This window comes from Miniopterus schreibersii (genome assembly GCF_964146895.1).
Source record: "Miniopterus schreibersii genome assembly, chromosome: 4".
NCBI lineage: Eukaryota > Metazoa > Chordata > Mammalia > Chiroptera > Miniopteridae > Miniopterus > Miniopterus schreibersii.
In genome coordinates, this window is record NC_138105.1 from 17,630,631 (window position 1) to 17,646,666 (window position 16,036).

General features: G+C 52.8%; 1 protein-coding gene across 25 annotated transcripts in view; it reads right to left on the minus strand.

The window, feature by feature from the left end:
* Positions 1-16,036, minus strand: part of LOC308555970 (protocadherin gamma-C4) — a gene marked incomplete at its 5' end in the record, with an annotated part of 156,214 nt that overhangs the window by 15,145 nt on the left and 125,033 nt on the right. The window contains one exon of one of the 25 annotated variants that reach the window (XM_081134833.1): positions 15,079-15,256. The exons of 20 other annotated variants lie outside the window; for them this stretch is intronic. In XM_081134833.1, the coding sequence (XP_080990959.1) occupies positions 15,079-15,108 (30 nt within the window). Of the gene's footprint in view, positions 1-1,079; positions 3,708-5,159; positions 7,723-12,678; positions 15,257-16,036 lie in introns of those variants that run through there. 4 more of the 25 variants (XM_081134834.1, XM_081134827.1, XM_081134831.1 and 1 more) reach the window with 4 other exon arrangements.

The following is a 16,036-nucleotide window of genomic DNA, read 5'->3' on the forward strand; positions in this document are numbered from 1 at the left end:
TGCACGTCCAGAGCCCGGGGACGCCAGGCTCCCACTTCCGGCAAGAGGACGGGGCTGCGGGTGGCACTGAGGTCCCATGCTGCGGGTACTATAGCGGCCTGCTCACCGGCCCAGGCTGGGCCCTGCCGCCCCTGGGACCTCTGGTCGCCCACCTGGCCGAGGCTTCTGCGCTGGAGGCTCCGCTGTCCTCGGCTCTGAGTTCCCGGCCGCCCACCCGCGCCTGGAGCGCCAGGACTCGCTCCCACGCTCCAGGCGCCTCGGCCCGCCTCAGGCCCACCGGGAGACGACCGGGTCCCGCCTGGGGCCGGGGTGGGAGGAGGCTCCCGAGGCCTCGCGGGCTGAGAGCGGCCAGGACCTGGTACTGTCACCAGGGCGCGCAGTCAGCGGTGAGTACCTCTGAGCCGGTGCGGGGTGGAGGGAAGCTGCGCGGGTCGCAGGGCCGCCGGTGAGCGTGACCTCGCCGCTAGTGCGGGCAGTGAACGGGGGCGCGCGCAAGCCCAGGCGCGAGGGCGTGCGCGCATGAGAGGCGTGGCGCGCCCCTGCGCTGTGGCCCGCGGCTGAGCTCTGCGGGGGGACACGCGGGAGCGAGCCCTGCGCGCGCACCTCTGTCCTCTACAGATGCGTTTGCTTGAAGGGGGAATAAGGAGGGTTGAGAATAACAGCGAAGTCCCAGATCCAGGGAGCTGGGAGGAACTTTAGAGGAATCCTAAAGGGCAGCGGAGCGTGCGGGCGCCAGCCCAGGAGGCTGGCTGTGGGCGTGGGTGTGCGACAGCCTCCACCCTGGACTCCGGGTCCCCGCGGAAATCACTGGCAAGATCGCCGGGCCCCAGACTTTTCTGAGTTTAGGGGGCAGGGGCGGTCCTATCACCCTCGGACACAAGCACCACCGCACCTCCCGGGGCTCAGAGCCCCATCCCTGTTTGGCCACACCTTTGGTCCCGCGCAATCGGTTCACGTGGTCCCAGCAATCGGGTGAGACCTAGCTAGCAGCAGAGGCCACGCGAGAGGGGTGGACACAAGTTCAAAGCCCCTGTAGGGATGGATGGCTTCTTCCCCAGGGGTCGCGCCGAGCCCCTCACCTGGCTCGGCTCCCGCAGCGTGTTAGCGCGGGACCGGAAGGCGTCAGGCTCCAGCGCCAGAGCCGAGGGCTGCTGGACGCTGAGGGGCCTTAGGAAAGTGAAGTCACTGCCGTCCGAAGCTGGTGAAAAGCACGTCCTGTAGCAATGGCTCTGCGAGTCTGCGGGCCGCAGCGTCACCTCCATGTACTTGAGCGTGCCGTCTGAGCTCACCTGCAGGTTGGGGCTCGACTGCTTATAGTAGTCCCTGGAAGGTGAGTCCTGCCGCCTGCAACACTGGCCCCCACCCCCATCCCCATCTGCGTGTCCCCGAAGGCACTTAGCTGACAGAAAGGTGAAGGTGACTAAGGATAACAGGCTGATGGCTGCGAGAGCCACAATGAGGTAAAGGGTAAGGTCTGAACGCTCAGGAGGGTGTGTGAAGAAGTCGCTGGATTTGGGCATTTCCTCGGGGTCCTCGTCCTCCAGAACCAGCAGCACTGTGGCTGTAGAGGAGAGTGAAGGGTCACCATTGTCCCTCACCAGGACCACCACCTGCTGGGTGTCAGAATCATCCTCCAGTAAGGCCCGGGCAGTGCGCACCTCACCAGTGTGTGCAGACACCAGGAACAGTCCTGGGGCTGTGGACTGTGGCAACAGTGAGTAAGAGAGCCATGCATTGTGGCCTGCGTCAGCATCCACGGCTGTCACCTTGGTGACCAAGGAGCCAGGAGGTGCAGATCGAGGGAGACGCTGGGGGACTGAGAGTTCCCAGCCGGGTCTTGGGTGCAGCACAGCTGGGGCATTGTCATTCTGGTCCAGGACAAACACATGCAGAGATGTGTTGGCATGCAACGGGGGAGAACCAGAGTCCCGCACCCCCACCACAATCTGCATCATCTGCAGCAATTCGTAGTCAAAGGTGCGCTGAGCAAAGACCCGCCCGTCTTCAGGGTTGACATACACAAAAGAGGAGGCTGGGGCTCCCTGAATCTGATTTCCTACAATGGAGTAGGTGAGACGGGCATTATCCCCAGCGTCTGGATCAGAGGCAGCCACAGTGCAGAGGAGGGAGCCCGGAGGCCGATTTTCTGGGATGTAAGCAGTATAGAGCTGCTGGGTGAAGTAGGGGGCATTGTCATTAACATCTGAAATGTTGAGCCTGATGGTGAGATGTGCATGCAGGGGAGGTGAGCCCGCATCCCTGGCCAGCAGGTCAATGATATAGTGGGATGTGGCCTCACGATCCAAGGGCTGGCTGGTTAGCAGTGAGTAGTGATTCTCAGAGGGCTTGATCTGAAATGGCAGGTCTGGAGAGATACCAAGGCTCACTTCACCGTTTCTCCCTGAGTCTCGGTCTCGCACATTAAACAACCCCACTACTGTGCCCACTGGTGTGCTTTCCATGACAGGGTTGACCAAAGAGGCCAGTAGTACCTCTGGGGCATTGTCGTTGGCATCCCCCACATCCACTTGAATCACACAGTGGCCTTCCATGGCTGGCTGTCCTTGGTCACGGGCCCTTGCGTGAATTTCATAGAAACTTGACTCCTCAAAATCTATGGGACCCAACACATGGATTGCTCCACTGCTAGGATCTAGGCCAAAGAGACTCCGCACTTCCTCAGATGTATGGTCTCCAAAAGAATAGTCTAGTTGGCCATTGGTGCCTTCGTCCGGATCAGTGGCATTGAGGCGGAGCAGCAACGTACCCGTGGGTACATTCTCTGTGAGTCCCACACGAAGAACCGAGGACTGGAAGGTTGGAGCATTATCATTGATGTCCAGCACAGTGACAGAGATAAGGGTGGTCCCTGAGAGGGCTGGGACACCCCCATCCACAGCAGTGAGCACCAACTGATGTTTTGCCTGAGCTTCTCGGTCCAGCTGCTGCTCTAGCACCAGCTCTGGGAACAGCTTCCCATCTTTTAGGGTCTTCACATTCAGAGAGAAGTGGTTGTTGGGACTCAGAGTGTAGAAGCTCACGGTATTGGTGCCCACATCTGGATCCTGGGCACTATCCAGTGGGAATCGTGCCCCAAATGCAGCTGATTCTGAGATGTGTATCTCTCGCTCAGGGATGGCAAAGCTAGGAGAGTTGTCATTGAGATCCAGGATCTCTACCTCGACACGGATTAGTTCCAGTGGGTGTTCGGTCACCACCTGCACTGGCAACAGGCAGCTGGTGCTGGATCCACACAGGCTCTCTCGGTCAATCTTTTGATCTACTGCCAGAGCACCACTCGTCAAGCTCAGGGAAAAATAGCGCCCATTTTCCTCAGAGCCCAACTGCAGCCGGCGGCTCAACAGATCTGTCACCTTTAAGCCTAGATCCTGAGCAACATTCCCCACCAGCGTCCCCGGCTCAGACTCCTCCACCACTGAGTAACGAAGCTGCCCAGACACCCAGCCCCAGCAGCACAAGGACAACATGCACAGCACTTGCCATTTCCCAGCGAGCTGTGGGGGGTTCTTGGGCCCCATGACCCAGAAGTCCCTCCTGGACACTGACTCTGTGCTGTCCTGTCTCCCAGGTAGACCCAGGGCTTGGAATGTAGCAGCTGAATTCTCTTGTGTCTCCTTCCAGCTTCTTAAAAACTGCTCCGAGGTTTGTCTGCCTGCAGCAGTTCTTCTTAGTCACTGACTCGCGGGGGTGGGTGGGGGGGGAAGGGGAATTAAATCTGAGTGGAGCTGGGGAGCTGGGGGAGGAGAGGCGGGCAGGAAGAGCAGATCCCCCACCTCGGCTCTGAGTCTGATTGGCCAAAAAGTCTGTCTGCTTTCAACCAATTAGGAAGTCTTCTCAGCCCTGGAAACCTTAGGAACAGGCTGCCAATCTGTCACAGAAGCCTCCTACCTCCCCACTCATTTCGTGCTGCAGGTTGATTCAGCCCCCTTGGCAGCAAAATTTGACAGCTCAGATGGTGCTCAACAGGAAAGACAAAGCGGTACAAAGCTTCTCAGTGTTCTGTCCCAGCAACTTTCCCCATGACTTCAGAAGCTTCCACTACTTTGCTCAAACCAACAAAAGTTTGTCCTTCTGGGGGAAGACAAGCCCATGTGTCCCCCTCCCGCCCCCATCCTGCCAGACATTGCTAAGATGAGAAGAGAGGTTTGTTAAGATCGTGTGGAGTCTTGCTCTGACTTTCCAGCAATGCTTTAAGGAATCTCAGTGTCAACTGACGACAACAGCACTCAGCTTTCCTGAGATCCCAGACTTGAGCTGTGGAATGAGCATGACAGCTTATGGTAGGGGAAACATTTCTGGGACTGATCCAGGTCACATAGGAGGGTGACTAGAAACTAAGCATAGCCTCTAGGCTTTATGGTTTCACCAATTCAGAAGAACTCCACTTTGAGACCCCCCAGAGTAGCTATCTCTATGAGTGCCTCATCTGTAAACCAGATTTCTGACATTAAGTGATTTCACTTTATGCTTTTACCCCAAAGAGGTAATGCTCCCCTGCCCGCAATCTACTGCATCTAGCTGAAATCCTGGTGGGGATGTGACTAAGAGTCCTGAAGATCTGGACTAGCAGGTCTCTCCTTCCACCTTGATGGCTCTACTCCCTTGGCTCTTTCCTCTGTGCTCTTTCCCATGTTTCAAGCAGAGAGTTTCCCTTCAGAGTGGGTAAGGGAGTACTTGATACTGTGAGGCAAAGATATGTTTCCCTCAGTCCATTGGGAAATGGCAATCTAGAGTTAAGGTAGTCCAGAATCTGGTCCCCCCATTCAGGAAGAGTAGAGAAAGCAGCCACCTGGGTTTAGGTGATGCTCGGTGCACCCTACCCCTGTGAGCTGTAGCCTACCATGCTCCCACATTCTGGAAGCACGCTTCCACAGCACCCTGGCTCTTGATCACTTACTTTCATTTCTTACTCTCAGATAAGGTCATAACCCAAACCCAAGTACTAACCTGCGACAAGTCCCTGGCTAATTCACAAGAGGCTTCTAAAGCACAGCATCTACCACATAGTTACCACTCACAAAAATGGTGACACCACTACGGGCTCTTACAGAAAAGCCAATACTCTCCGGGACACGGCCCAGCCATATGCCTGGATCAGAATAACCCTCAAGCATTGGCCGAGCCTGCAAAGATCTCACCTCTAGCCCATAGAGAAGATCAGAGGGTGGGCAGCTTGGGCGAACAGGCTCCCCTGCCATAGGCGCACTGGGCGACTTCACCATCATGAAGCTATCGCTCCGAGTGGGTGCAGAAGCCAAGGGTGTACAGCCATGAGAGTGGCCGCCCACATCAACAAACTTGATAGGATCATCTGACCCTAGCTGGATTCGGAGGATCCCATTGGAAGGAGGAAGCCCCTCCCTCCTTCGAGAGCGGGTGAGACATGCACAGGTGCCAGCAGGAAAGCAGGTCACTCCACAGGCAGCCCCACGCAGACACTTAGAGAGCAGTGCCACAAAGGAGCCAAAGGAGACAAAGCAAATTGCCACTAGTGATACAGCCAAGTAGAGGGTCAGGCGGGATTCTCCTTCCCTTGGAGCTGAAGATTCTCGAAGATCAGGGACAACTGGATGAGCGTCTTCCTCCAAGGACACTAAGAGAGTAACAGAGGTAGAAAGCGGTGGGGTCCCACTATCCTTTACCACAATGACCAGCTTCTGTGGTGGGAGATCAGCTGGAATGGGAACAGCTGTCCGCACCTCCCCAGCATAGCGAGAGACTGCAAACAGGCTGGGGTCTGGGGCCTCCAGGAGCTGATATGAAACCCAAGCATTGTAACCTGAATCCAAGTCCACAGCGGTCACCTTTGTGACTAGGTGACCAGCACCAACTGATGGAGGCAGTGCTTGGGGGCATAAGGAACCAGGCCGGGCCCTAGGGCGGAGCACAGCTGGGGCATTGTCGTTGAGGTCCAGCACGAATAGACGAACTGTCACGGTGCTACTAAGGGGTGGGTTGCCCCGATCCCGGGCCTGCACCTCAAACTGCAGTGTCTGTGTTTGCTCATAGTCAAAGGATCGAGTCGCATGAACGGCTCCCGTCTGGGGGTTCAGAGAGATGAAAGAGGAAGCTGACACGTCTCGATTTCTGGGCTCTAGGAGAGAGTAGGAGATGAGTGCATTCAAGCCAGAGTCTGGATCAGAGGCTGCAAGGGAGCAAAGCAGGTCTCCTGGGCGGTTGTTCTCAGGAACAAACACCTCGTGTGACCTCTGGAAGAAAGAAGGCGGGTTATCATTCACATCTGAAATGTTGAGGAAAATAGTCCTTTGGGTACTCAGAGGAGGGTTCCCAGCGTCAGAAGCAGTAACCATGATGTCATAGCTGGATTTGGCCTCTCTGTCCAAGGGCCCAGCCGTCACCAGGGAGAACTGGTTCCTGAAGGCCGACTTGAGGGCAAATGGCAAGTGGTCAGGAATACGGAGGCTCACGTCTCCATTGGACCCCGAGTCGGGGTCCTGCACACTGATGAGTGCCACCACAGTGCCAGGCTCTGCGCTCTCTGGGAGAGTCCCAAGCTCTGAGGTCACCGTGATGTGGGGGGCGTTGTCATTTACATCCAGGAGATCCACTCGAAGGCTGCAATGTTGCTCCATGGCTGGAGAACCCCCATCACGAGCCCGAACATCAAATTCATAGTAATTCTCATTCTCAAAGTCTAGGGGCCCCTGAAGGGTAAGCTTTCCAGTAGTGGGGTGCAGGCTAAAGAGGTTTCTCACACGATCAGGGGTGTGACCACTGAAAGAAAAGGTGACATTACCACTGGGACCCAGGTCCGGGTCAGAGGCATTGAGCTGGATGAGCAGCATGCCGGCGGGCGCGCTCTCCAGCACGCTGATCCTGTAGCTGGATTGCTGGAAGGCTGGGGCGTTGTCGTTCACGTCCAGCACTGATACCCGGAGCTCCGCGGTGCCAGATCTTGGAGGGTTACCTCCATCCACAGCAGTCAGCACCAGGCGGTAGTCTGATTGTTTCTCCCGATCCAAAGGCTTCTCCAGGAGCAGCTCCGGGACCAGGCTGCCGTCGCTGCGTTTCTTGACATCCAGTGCAAAGTGCTCATTGGAGCTTAGTCTGTAGCTGCTGATGGAGTTGCTCCCCACATCTGCATCCTGAGCCTTTTCCAAGGGAAACCGCTGTCCTGGAGGAGCTGCCTCCCCAATTTCCAAGTCCAGCTGCTGCCGAGGAAATCGGGGGGCGTGATCATTCACATCCACGATTTCTACCTCCGCTCGGTACATTTCCAAAGGCCCTTCGGTTACAAACTCCAGGGGCACGATGCAGTTGGCACTGAGCCCGCACAGTGCCTCTCGATCAATTGGATTCTTGATGAGCAGGGCTCCGCTGTCCAAATCCACACGGAAGTGTCTTTGGTTCACCTCTCCGGCTACCTGCAGCCTGCGAGCGGACAGACTCTCTGTATCCAGCAGGAAATCTTGGGCGACATTCCCCACAAAAGTCCCCTCCTGTGACTCCTCTGGGACCGGGTAGCGGATCTGCCCACAAACGTAGCCCGGGTAGCAAAAGAGGAACAAAAGGGTAGCCCCCGGGCAGATTTCTGCCCAGCTTCTCACCTTGGGGAGCATCGCTGCCGCCTGCCAGTTCTCTACCTGGTCCCGAGAAGCAGCAGCAGCCCACCCGCCCCGAGCGGCCACAGCAGCTGGAGACACCTGCCTCCCCTCGCCCGCGCCAGCTCTGGCGCGGCTGGGCCGGCGCCGCAAGGGTTACGCGCCGTTTTTTGCTGGTGGCGGGGTAGATTTGTCTGCCTTCTGCCACCCGATTGGCAGGCAGCGGCTCCCGGGCTCAGCCAATAGGCCGGGCAGAGAACATCCCAACAGCAGCAGGGTTAATGCGTCGCAGCATTGGAGAAAAACACACACACACCCCCCAAAACAAAAAACACCCATCTTTTCGCCTTCCTCCCTCTCAACAGCATTTCTTTCCACGGGTTATTATTACCTCTGTGGTGAGGCAGACAACATATATGTGTTTGTTTTTTTTCCCCTCGAACACACCAACTTTCCCCGCCCCTTTTCCGCGGGGAAAACAGCGACAGCCAGAGCCTTAGCAACCTGCCGCCCAGAGAGGAGTAGCCATTCGCGACTGGTCACTTTGTTCCAGCCAGGGCTGTCATCCACCAATATTCTAAATGAGTAGCTTCCGCTCTGTCCAATTGTATTAGAGCAACAGCTAATTAGAAGCACTGCCATATACAGAAAACTCTGCCTCTCTCAGATTATTCAGAAACGTATCCATCTCTTTGCAAAAAGGCTCACACATTAATGTAGCCAATTAAATTCATGCAGTACACATTTTTGTTGTAACAGGAGGCGCGGCGGAAACCAAACCTCTTTTATTCAGATGCTCGCTAGTGATATACTAAATTACCATTCACTGATTTCAAGGACAGTATGGAAGGAGATGAAGCAGAGTGGAGGAAGCCAGGAATGGGAGATGCTCCAAATCAGTGAAGAATCAGTTGTGTCTGGGAGGTGCTAAGGACTAGACCTCATTACCTGGCAGAATGCTAACGTTCACAGGTTTAATAGCGCCCGTGAATGATTGAGATCAAGCTACCAACAGCACTGTGCCTACAAATCCCCTTTATTTGACACCACGGTATGCCTGATATGTTGTTAATTACCAACAGAGGCGGTTTCAAAAGAGCAAGCTTTTCACTTAGCCCCCAGGGGGCCTCTTGGAGCTGGAGACTTGATGTTACTCCACCCAGACCCTGATCCAGACCCTCCCAGGAGCCTGGCTACCACCTTGCACAAACACAGAAACACAGCTCATTTCACACTGCAGTTACCTGCAAACTGTAACCTGAGTGGCAAACACACCAGAGCACAAAGAGAAAAATTCATATGTCTGATCTGGACTTAATTCTGAACTCATTCGAATCCTCACCTAGGTTTCCAGTGGATGCCAAAACCAGTGGCAAAACCTGGGTTTCTTAACCTCCCTATATTTTTTTCCAAACCCTTGATCCTCAGGAGTATCCTTTGGCCATGGTGAGGCCAGCAACCAACATTCTGGTCTCAAAGGAAGGGATCTGCTTTCTGTGTTCTTTTACAAAACCACCTAAACCTCCTCCCATGGGGATGATGGAGGTGTAAATCAGTCTGACCTACTAGGTGTTTATGCCAGGATTCGCTTCAATGAGTGGCACCATCCAGTGGCATCCACCCAGGTGCCTCAACTGGAACAGGTACAGTCATCCTTGACTCAGTCCTCTCCCTGACTACCTATATCATGCCAGTCAACAAGTCCTGATGATTTCACTATGGTAATTTTCCTCTATGTATACTACCACTCGGGTGGTTCAAACATTTATCAATCTTTTCCTTAAATATCATAGTAGCCTTCTAACTGTTCTCTTTGTTTCCGGTCTCAATATCCCCAATCCATCTCACTCGTGGCTGCTAGAATAATCTCTCTAAAACAAACAAACAAATAAACAAACCTGATGACATCATATATATATCAGTTCAAAATTCTGCAATGACTATCACCAATACAGAATAAAATAAAAACTCCTTGGCCTGGCCTAAAGGTAATTCCAGATCTAATTCCTGCCTACTTGCTTCACTTTACCTCTTGCAAAAACTGTTTTACAAACATACTTTAAAGTTCAGCAATAATGTAATATCGTTATTCCTCAGCATGGAATTTCTTGTAAGATCCCCTCTCTGCCCCTTTCCCCTTTACTATTTAACAAACTACTGCTCAATCTTTAGTTCTCAACTCAAGCATCACCACCTCTGTGAAGCCTTCCTGATTTCCCCAGGCTGGCTTAGGTGTTTCTTTCCCTCTGCTCCCATTACTTCTTGTATTATCTTGGTTTGTTTGTTTGTTTTGCATGTCTGTCTCCTATGGTACTCTGTGTACCATAATGGCAGGACTGTGTCTTTTCACCTTTTACAGTGTCTGGCACATAGGTGAGTGGTGAATTACTGATATTATCATTTATTAGTTTAACAAATATTTATTGAGTACTTGCACTTTATATGAGTACTCATATGTTGAGTACAGACACTTTATATGCATTACTTTTCACTCTCAACAATTTTGAAAGGAGGTATTATCTTTATTTTATAGATGAGGGCACAGGAGTTCAGAGAGATTAGGAGACTTGTCTAAAGCTAAACAACTAGTATGTGCAGAACTAGGATTCCCCCCACTCCTGCCCCTGGCCTGTCTGGAAAGAAATAAAGCCTCGTTCTATAACATCTTAAATGATTTTCTACTGGTTTGTCATCTCTATAGCATAAACTGGACCTTTGCTGATGGCTTTTAATATCCAAGAACTAAACCTCTTATAGGTCTCAATCCCTTATATTTGCAAGTCCACACCAAAACAAACAGGCATATAGTCCGTATTACTAGAATCGGAGCATTATAAAGCCTTAATCCTACACATCCTTGACTTGACCTTTTTTATGCCAGGTATGTGATTCTCCCAACTCTAGATTTTTAAAACAGCTTTGTTGAGCTATAATTCACATACTATACAGTTCATCCATTTAAAGTGTACAAGTCAATGGTTTTTAAAGTATATTCACATACACTAAACAATGCAGCCGTTACCACATTCTAATTATAGACCATTTTTGTCAGCCCCCAAAAGAGACCCCATACCCATTGCCCAGCTCTAGATTTTTAAAGAATAGTTGCCTGGTTACTAGTGGTTTAGGAAGATTGTCTCTTTAGATGTCTGAAATATCATCTTATGTCTTCCTTACAATGCTCTTCTGGAGCTATTCTATGTAATACTTTAAGTTTGGGAAATAACATCATAGAATTTTTAAAATTTTGGCCTGGCCCAGTAAGGCTGGCTCCTGGTTCTGTAAACACCAGAATAACACTTTGCTTCATAAATATGCTACTTGATAGGCTGGCAGGTTCTAGGGCAGTGGTTTCCAAACTTTCCTTCACATTGGAATTACTTAGGGATCTTTAAAAATTACTGATCCCTGTGTCTCTCCCCCAGAGATTGTGCTTTGGGATGTGGCCTGGGCTTCAGAATTTTTAAAAGGTCCCTCGGTAATTCTAGTGTGCAACCAAGTTTGGGAACATTGCGCTAGGGAAGGGGCCAGTTGTTTTCCAGTGTGACCGGAAGAGTAGCAGCTGCTTCTCTCTGGCTCTCATCCTTCCTTAGCCTTTCCATATACGTAACTACTTTGTCATCTTCTGCAGTCTCCGGATTTGCTCATTTCTAAGGTGTGTTTAAGATTTGGGGTGGGTGCCCTGGCCAGGCAGCTCAATTGGTCAAAGCACTGTCCCTGCGCACTGAGGTTGCAGGTTCAATCCTGGGTCAGGGCACATATAAGAATCAACCAATGGATGCATAAATAAGTGGAATGACAAATGGATGTTTCTCTCTCTTTCTTTCTTTAAAATCAATAAATCAAAATAAAATAATATTTTAAAAACATATTTGGGGTGCGTAAAGAACTAGTAGAAATAATAATAGTAACAGCTAAGAATTTGATAACACTTATGATACACCAGGCAGTGTGCACACATTCGGTCATGCACTAATCTTGTAAGACCCTTGTTATTTCCTTTTTGCATATGAGAAACAGGCCAAGAAAGATGAACTTGGCCAAGGACTCCTAGTTGATAAGTGGTGCAGCCTCATTTGTTTAACTGCCAAATAAGAGGTTCATCGCAATTACATACTTGTTAGTAACAAAACTGTGGCTCTCCCACCATCAGAGGTGTGTATAAGTTTCACTCCAAGACAAACGCCTTGCAGTCATCTACACATCATCCTGAATAAATGAAAGCTTTACTTTTCCCAGGATATGAATTTACCTACTTTTCACATTATGTGTATATTTAAGAAAAACCTACTTTTCACATTATGTGTATATTTAAGTGCTGGTAGGATAGGGAATTACATGGGGGTATAAAAAATTTTCATTTTGTACTTTCCGTTGTTTTGGATTGTCTGGATTATTTTCGAAGCAAATAATTACTTTTACTTTTATAATTAATGGTGGTTACCCTTGGGCTTGGGGATTACAGTTAGTTTTAATTTTTCTTTATAAATTTCTCTATTTTCCAATTTTTCTATAATGCACATGGATCACTATTATAACATGAAAATAGTTTATAAGTAATGCACACATCATTTCCAGTAGTGTACTTGAAATAAAATTTAAAGGATACCTAGAATTTTATTTCTTTCCTAGAAAATCACCTAGGAATGAGGCGCAGCATCTGTGAGGGCAAAGGAAAATTACCAGCAAACCATGAGCTGTAATGCAGATGTGGCGATCACTTGAAAGATGGCCAAATGAGGTAATTTTTATATTCCTAGCAGCCGCCGCTGGTCAGAGGTATACAGCAGCGTGTTCCCAGTGCAAATGACACCAGGCTAAACTCGGAGCACTGAGATATCGGGTTATAGTTTAACAGCCCCTTAGCAAGGCTGGTTAGCAAGTGCTGAGGGTGTGAGTTGTGTCCACAGAGGAGTCAATGAACTCCATGCTGTGAGTGACCACAAATCACACTCTGGTCGCGGGCATTCCCTTTGCAAAGACATCTTCATCACTAAAAACCAAACCAAACCAAACAAGCCTCCGTGCCTTCCTGAACGCGGCGCAGGAATCCAAAAGCGTTCCCATGGGCCCGGGCCGACCTGCTGAGCCTTACCTGTCCGGGAGGGGAGCTCTCGGCGCCCAGCACCTGCCTATAGAACACGGGGTCGCAGCTCCGCAGCGTGTTCTGGCGGCTGGCCAGGGGGCTGGCGGCCCCGGGCGTCCGCAGCGCCGGGTCGCCGCGGCGCGAGTCGGCCGTGAGGTACACCTGGTGGTACAGGTGCGGCGGCGGCAGGCCTCCCCGCACGGCGTCCGCGTGCAGGGAGGGCCCCGGCGTGCGGTACAGGGAGCTCACCGGGGCTCGGTATAAGTCCCTGGACTGTTTCCACTTGTACACTTTGAATATGATCACTCCCAACACTGTAACTGCGAACCCCACGGAGACCAGGATCAGAGCGAGCAGTAAATAAAAGGTGAGGCTTTTATTCTGCTCTCCAGGGGCGGAGCCCGAGGGGAACTCAGCCCGGGCTTCTGGGGAGTCCTCGGTGACTGACACAGTCAGGGTGGCGGTGGTGGACAGCGCCGGCTCCCCGTTGTCTTTGATCAAGACCGTGAGCGTCTGCCTGGGCGAGTCTGAGTCCTGGACCGGGCGGGCCGTGCTGACTTGACCCGAGTAAAGCCCCACCGCAAAAAGGCTCTGGTTGGGGGCTCCCAGGAGGCTGTAGGAGAGCCAGGCGTTGTATCCCGCATCAGGGTCCCAGCCTACCACCCGCGTGATCGCGTGGCCCGCAGCGGTGCCTCGGGGCAGCATCTCCACCGAGCTCCGGCCCGGCCGGGGGTACAGGACCTGGGGGGCGTTGTCATTGCGATCAGTGACAAATACGTTCACGCTGATGTTGGTGGTCAGGACCGGGGTGCCCCCGTCGCTGACGTGAGCTGTTAATTCGAACTCCCGCCGATCCTCATAGTCCAGGGGCACTAAGGATGACACGACGCCACTGTCGCGATTAATCGTGAAATAGCGACCCACGAGCCCGGCCTCAGCTCCTCGCTCCAACAGAAAGAAGGAAAGGCGAGCGTTCTGCGGGGCGTCGGGGTCCCAGACACTTAGATTTAGTATGGGAACCCCGGGGAGGTTATTTTCCTCCACGTAAACGTCGTAGGAAGATTGGGAAGATTGTGGAGGGTTGTCGTTGATGTCGGACACTTGCACCCGCACCGTCGTGAGGGCCGAGAGGGAGGGGGCCCCAGCGTCTCGGGCAGCGATGCTGAGGTTGTATTCTGGCACAGTCTCCCGATCCAGGGGCGCGCTGGTTTTCAAAGTAAAGTAGTTCTTGAGGGAAGAAGTGAGGCTGAAGGGGAGACCTGGCGGAACCTCGCAAGTCACCAGCCCATTCTCCCCAGCGTCCAGATCCGTCACGCTGAGCAAAGCGATGACGGTTCCCAGAGGGGCGTCCTCGGGGACCGGGCTGTACACGGAAGTGACGGTGATCTCCGGGGCATTGTCATTCACGTCCGCAACCTCGACCAAAACTTTGCAATGTGCTCCTTCGGGATTGGCGCCCTTGTCTTTGGCCTGTATGTAAATCTCGTGGAGTTTCGTGTCTTCGAAGTCCAGGCGACCCTTAATTGTCAGCACCCCGGTTACGAGGTCTAAGGAGAATAGTTCCCGCACGCCGGCGCGATTGTGGCTGCCGAAGGAATAAATGATTTCACCGTTGGGGCCTTCGTCCAGGTCGGTGGCACGCACTTGCACCACGCGAGTCCCGGGGGGCGCATCCTCGGGGACGCGCGCCCGGTACAAGGACTGATTGAAGGAGGGCGCGTTGTCATTCGCGTCCAGCACGGCGACGCGGATGGGAAGGGTGGCGGAGCGAGCCGGGGTTCCTCCGTCCAGCGCCGTGAGCACCAGCTGGAGGCTCGGTTCTCGCTCGCGGTCCAGGGCGCGCTCCAGCACCAGCTCCGCGTACTTGGTGCTGTCCTCCCGCGTCTGCACTCGAAGGGCAAAGTACTCGTTTCGGCTCAGCTCGTAGGTCTGTAAAGAGTTGCTTCCCACGTCGGGATCGTGCGCGCTCTCCAGCGGAAAGCGCGTGCCCGGCGCCACGGCCTCGCTAATCTCCAATTTCATTTCCCGGGTAGGGAAAGCGGGATTGTTGTCGTTGATGTCCTGAATCACCACTTCCGCTCTGAACAGTTCAAGTGGGGTCTCCACCAACAACTCCAGAGTTACGGTGCAGGAGGGCAGGGTCCCACAAAGCTCCTCGCGGTCCAGGCGGTCGTTCACGAACATCTCTCCGGTCTCCCGGTTCACCTCAAAGAATCTTCGGCTAGCGCCCGACACCACCCGGAGCCTGCGGGCTGACAGGCTGCCGAGATCCAAGCCAAGGTCCGTGACCACGTTGCCCACCGCGAACCCCTTCTCTCTTTCCTCCAGGATCTCATAGCGAATGACGGCGGAAGCCTTGTGCAAGGCGCCGAGCAGAAGCAGAACTCCCACCACTCTCCCGGTGCTTACCAGTCCGCTCCTCCAGGCCTCTGGGACCATCTCACTCAAAGGCAGCTCCTCTTAGCGGGGTCCAGAGCGTCCCGGCGCTTTCGCTGAGAAACTTTCAGCGGGTTAGCGCTTGAGCGCTGGGCGCCGAGTCGGACATGGCTTTCTGGGTGCCGCTGATTTGCTCGCCGGCTGTTCAGTCTCTGCCTCATCCCGGGGCGCCGAGAGGGGACGGGCCGGGGCCAGATCTCCGGCGTCTTCATTGGCCGACAGCGGCACGCAGAGTCCCAGCCAATAACTGCACGAAGAATGCGCTAGCGCGCGGCTCTCGGAGCGGGACAGGGCCGCGCGCCAGGAACTTCACTTTTCTTCGGCGTCTTTCCAGAGTTTACGGCCAGCGCGCCTTGGCAGCATCCGTACATCGGAAACCTAACTCAGCCTGGAAAGCCAATTGCAGCGCGAGGAAGCTGGCCGTTCGGCAAGTCTTCAAGCCAAACCCAGGCCTATTAAAGGGTTTAATGGCTCTTTAAGAAGGGGGGCGGATCAAACCGAACCGAGAACGATACAATGAAAAGATACAGTGCCGTCTCGCAAAACACCAACAAATCTGGTTTGTCGGAGGACTGGGTAAAACCGATTTAGCCGGAGTCTACTAGTAAGGAGTAATTGAGCATTTCCGTGGAGATGTTAATAACTGCAGTTTTCTCTCTTACCAAATGAGACTAGGATTCTCTGTCACTTCCTCAGTAAAGCAAAACAGGACCTACCACTATCTGTTTGGTTTAACTCTGTTTTATAAAATTTAGAAACTCAATGCAGATTTCTTTTTAAACTGGATATTGTTTAGCTCTCATTTCCTAAGAACCAGGGAGCAGTGTAAAATTTCCTACCGTTTTCCCCAATGAGCATAATCTCAATCATAGGGCATAATCTCAAACCTTTCCCTTTGCTTGATCAATGTGTTTCCCAAGACCTTGGGTTC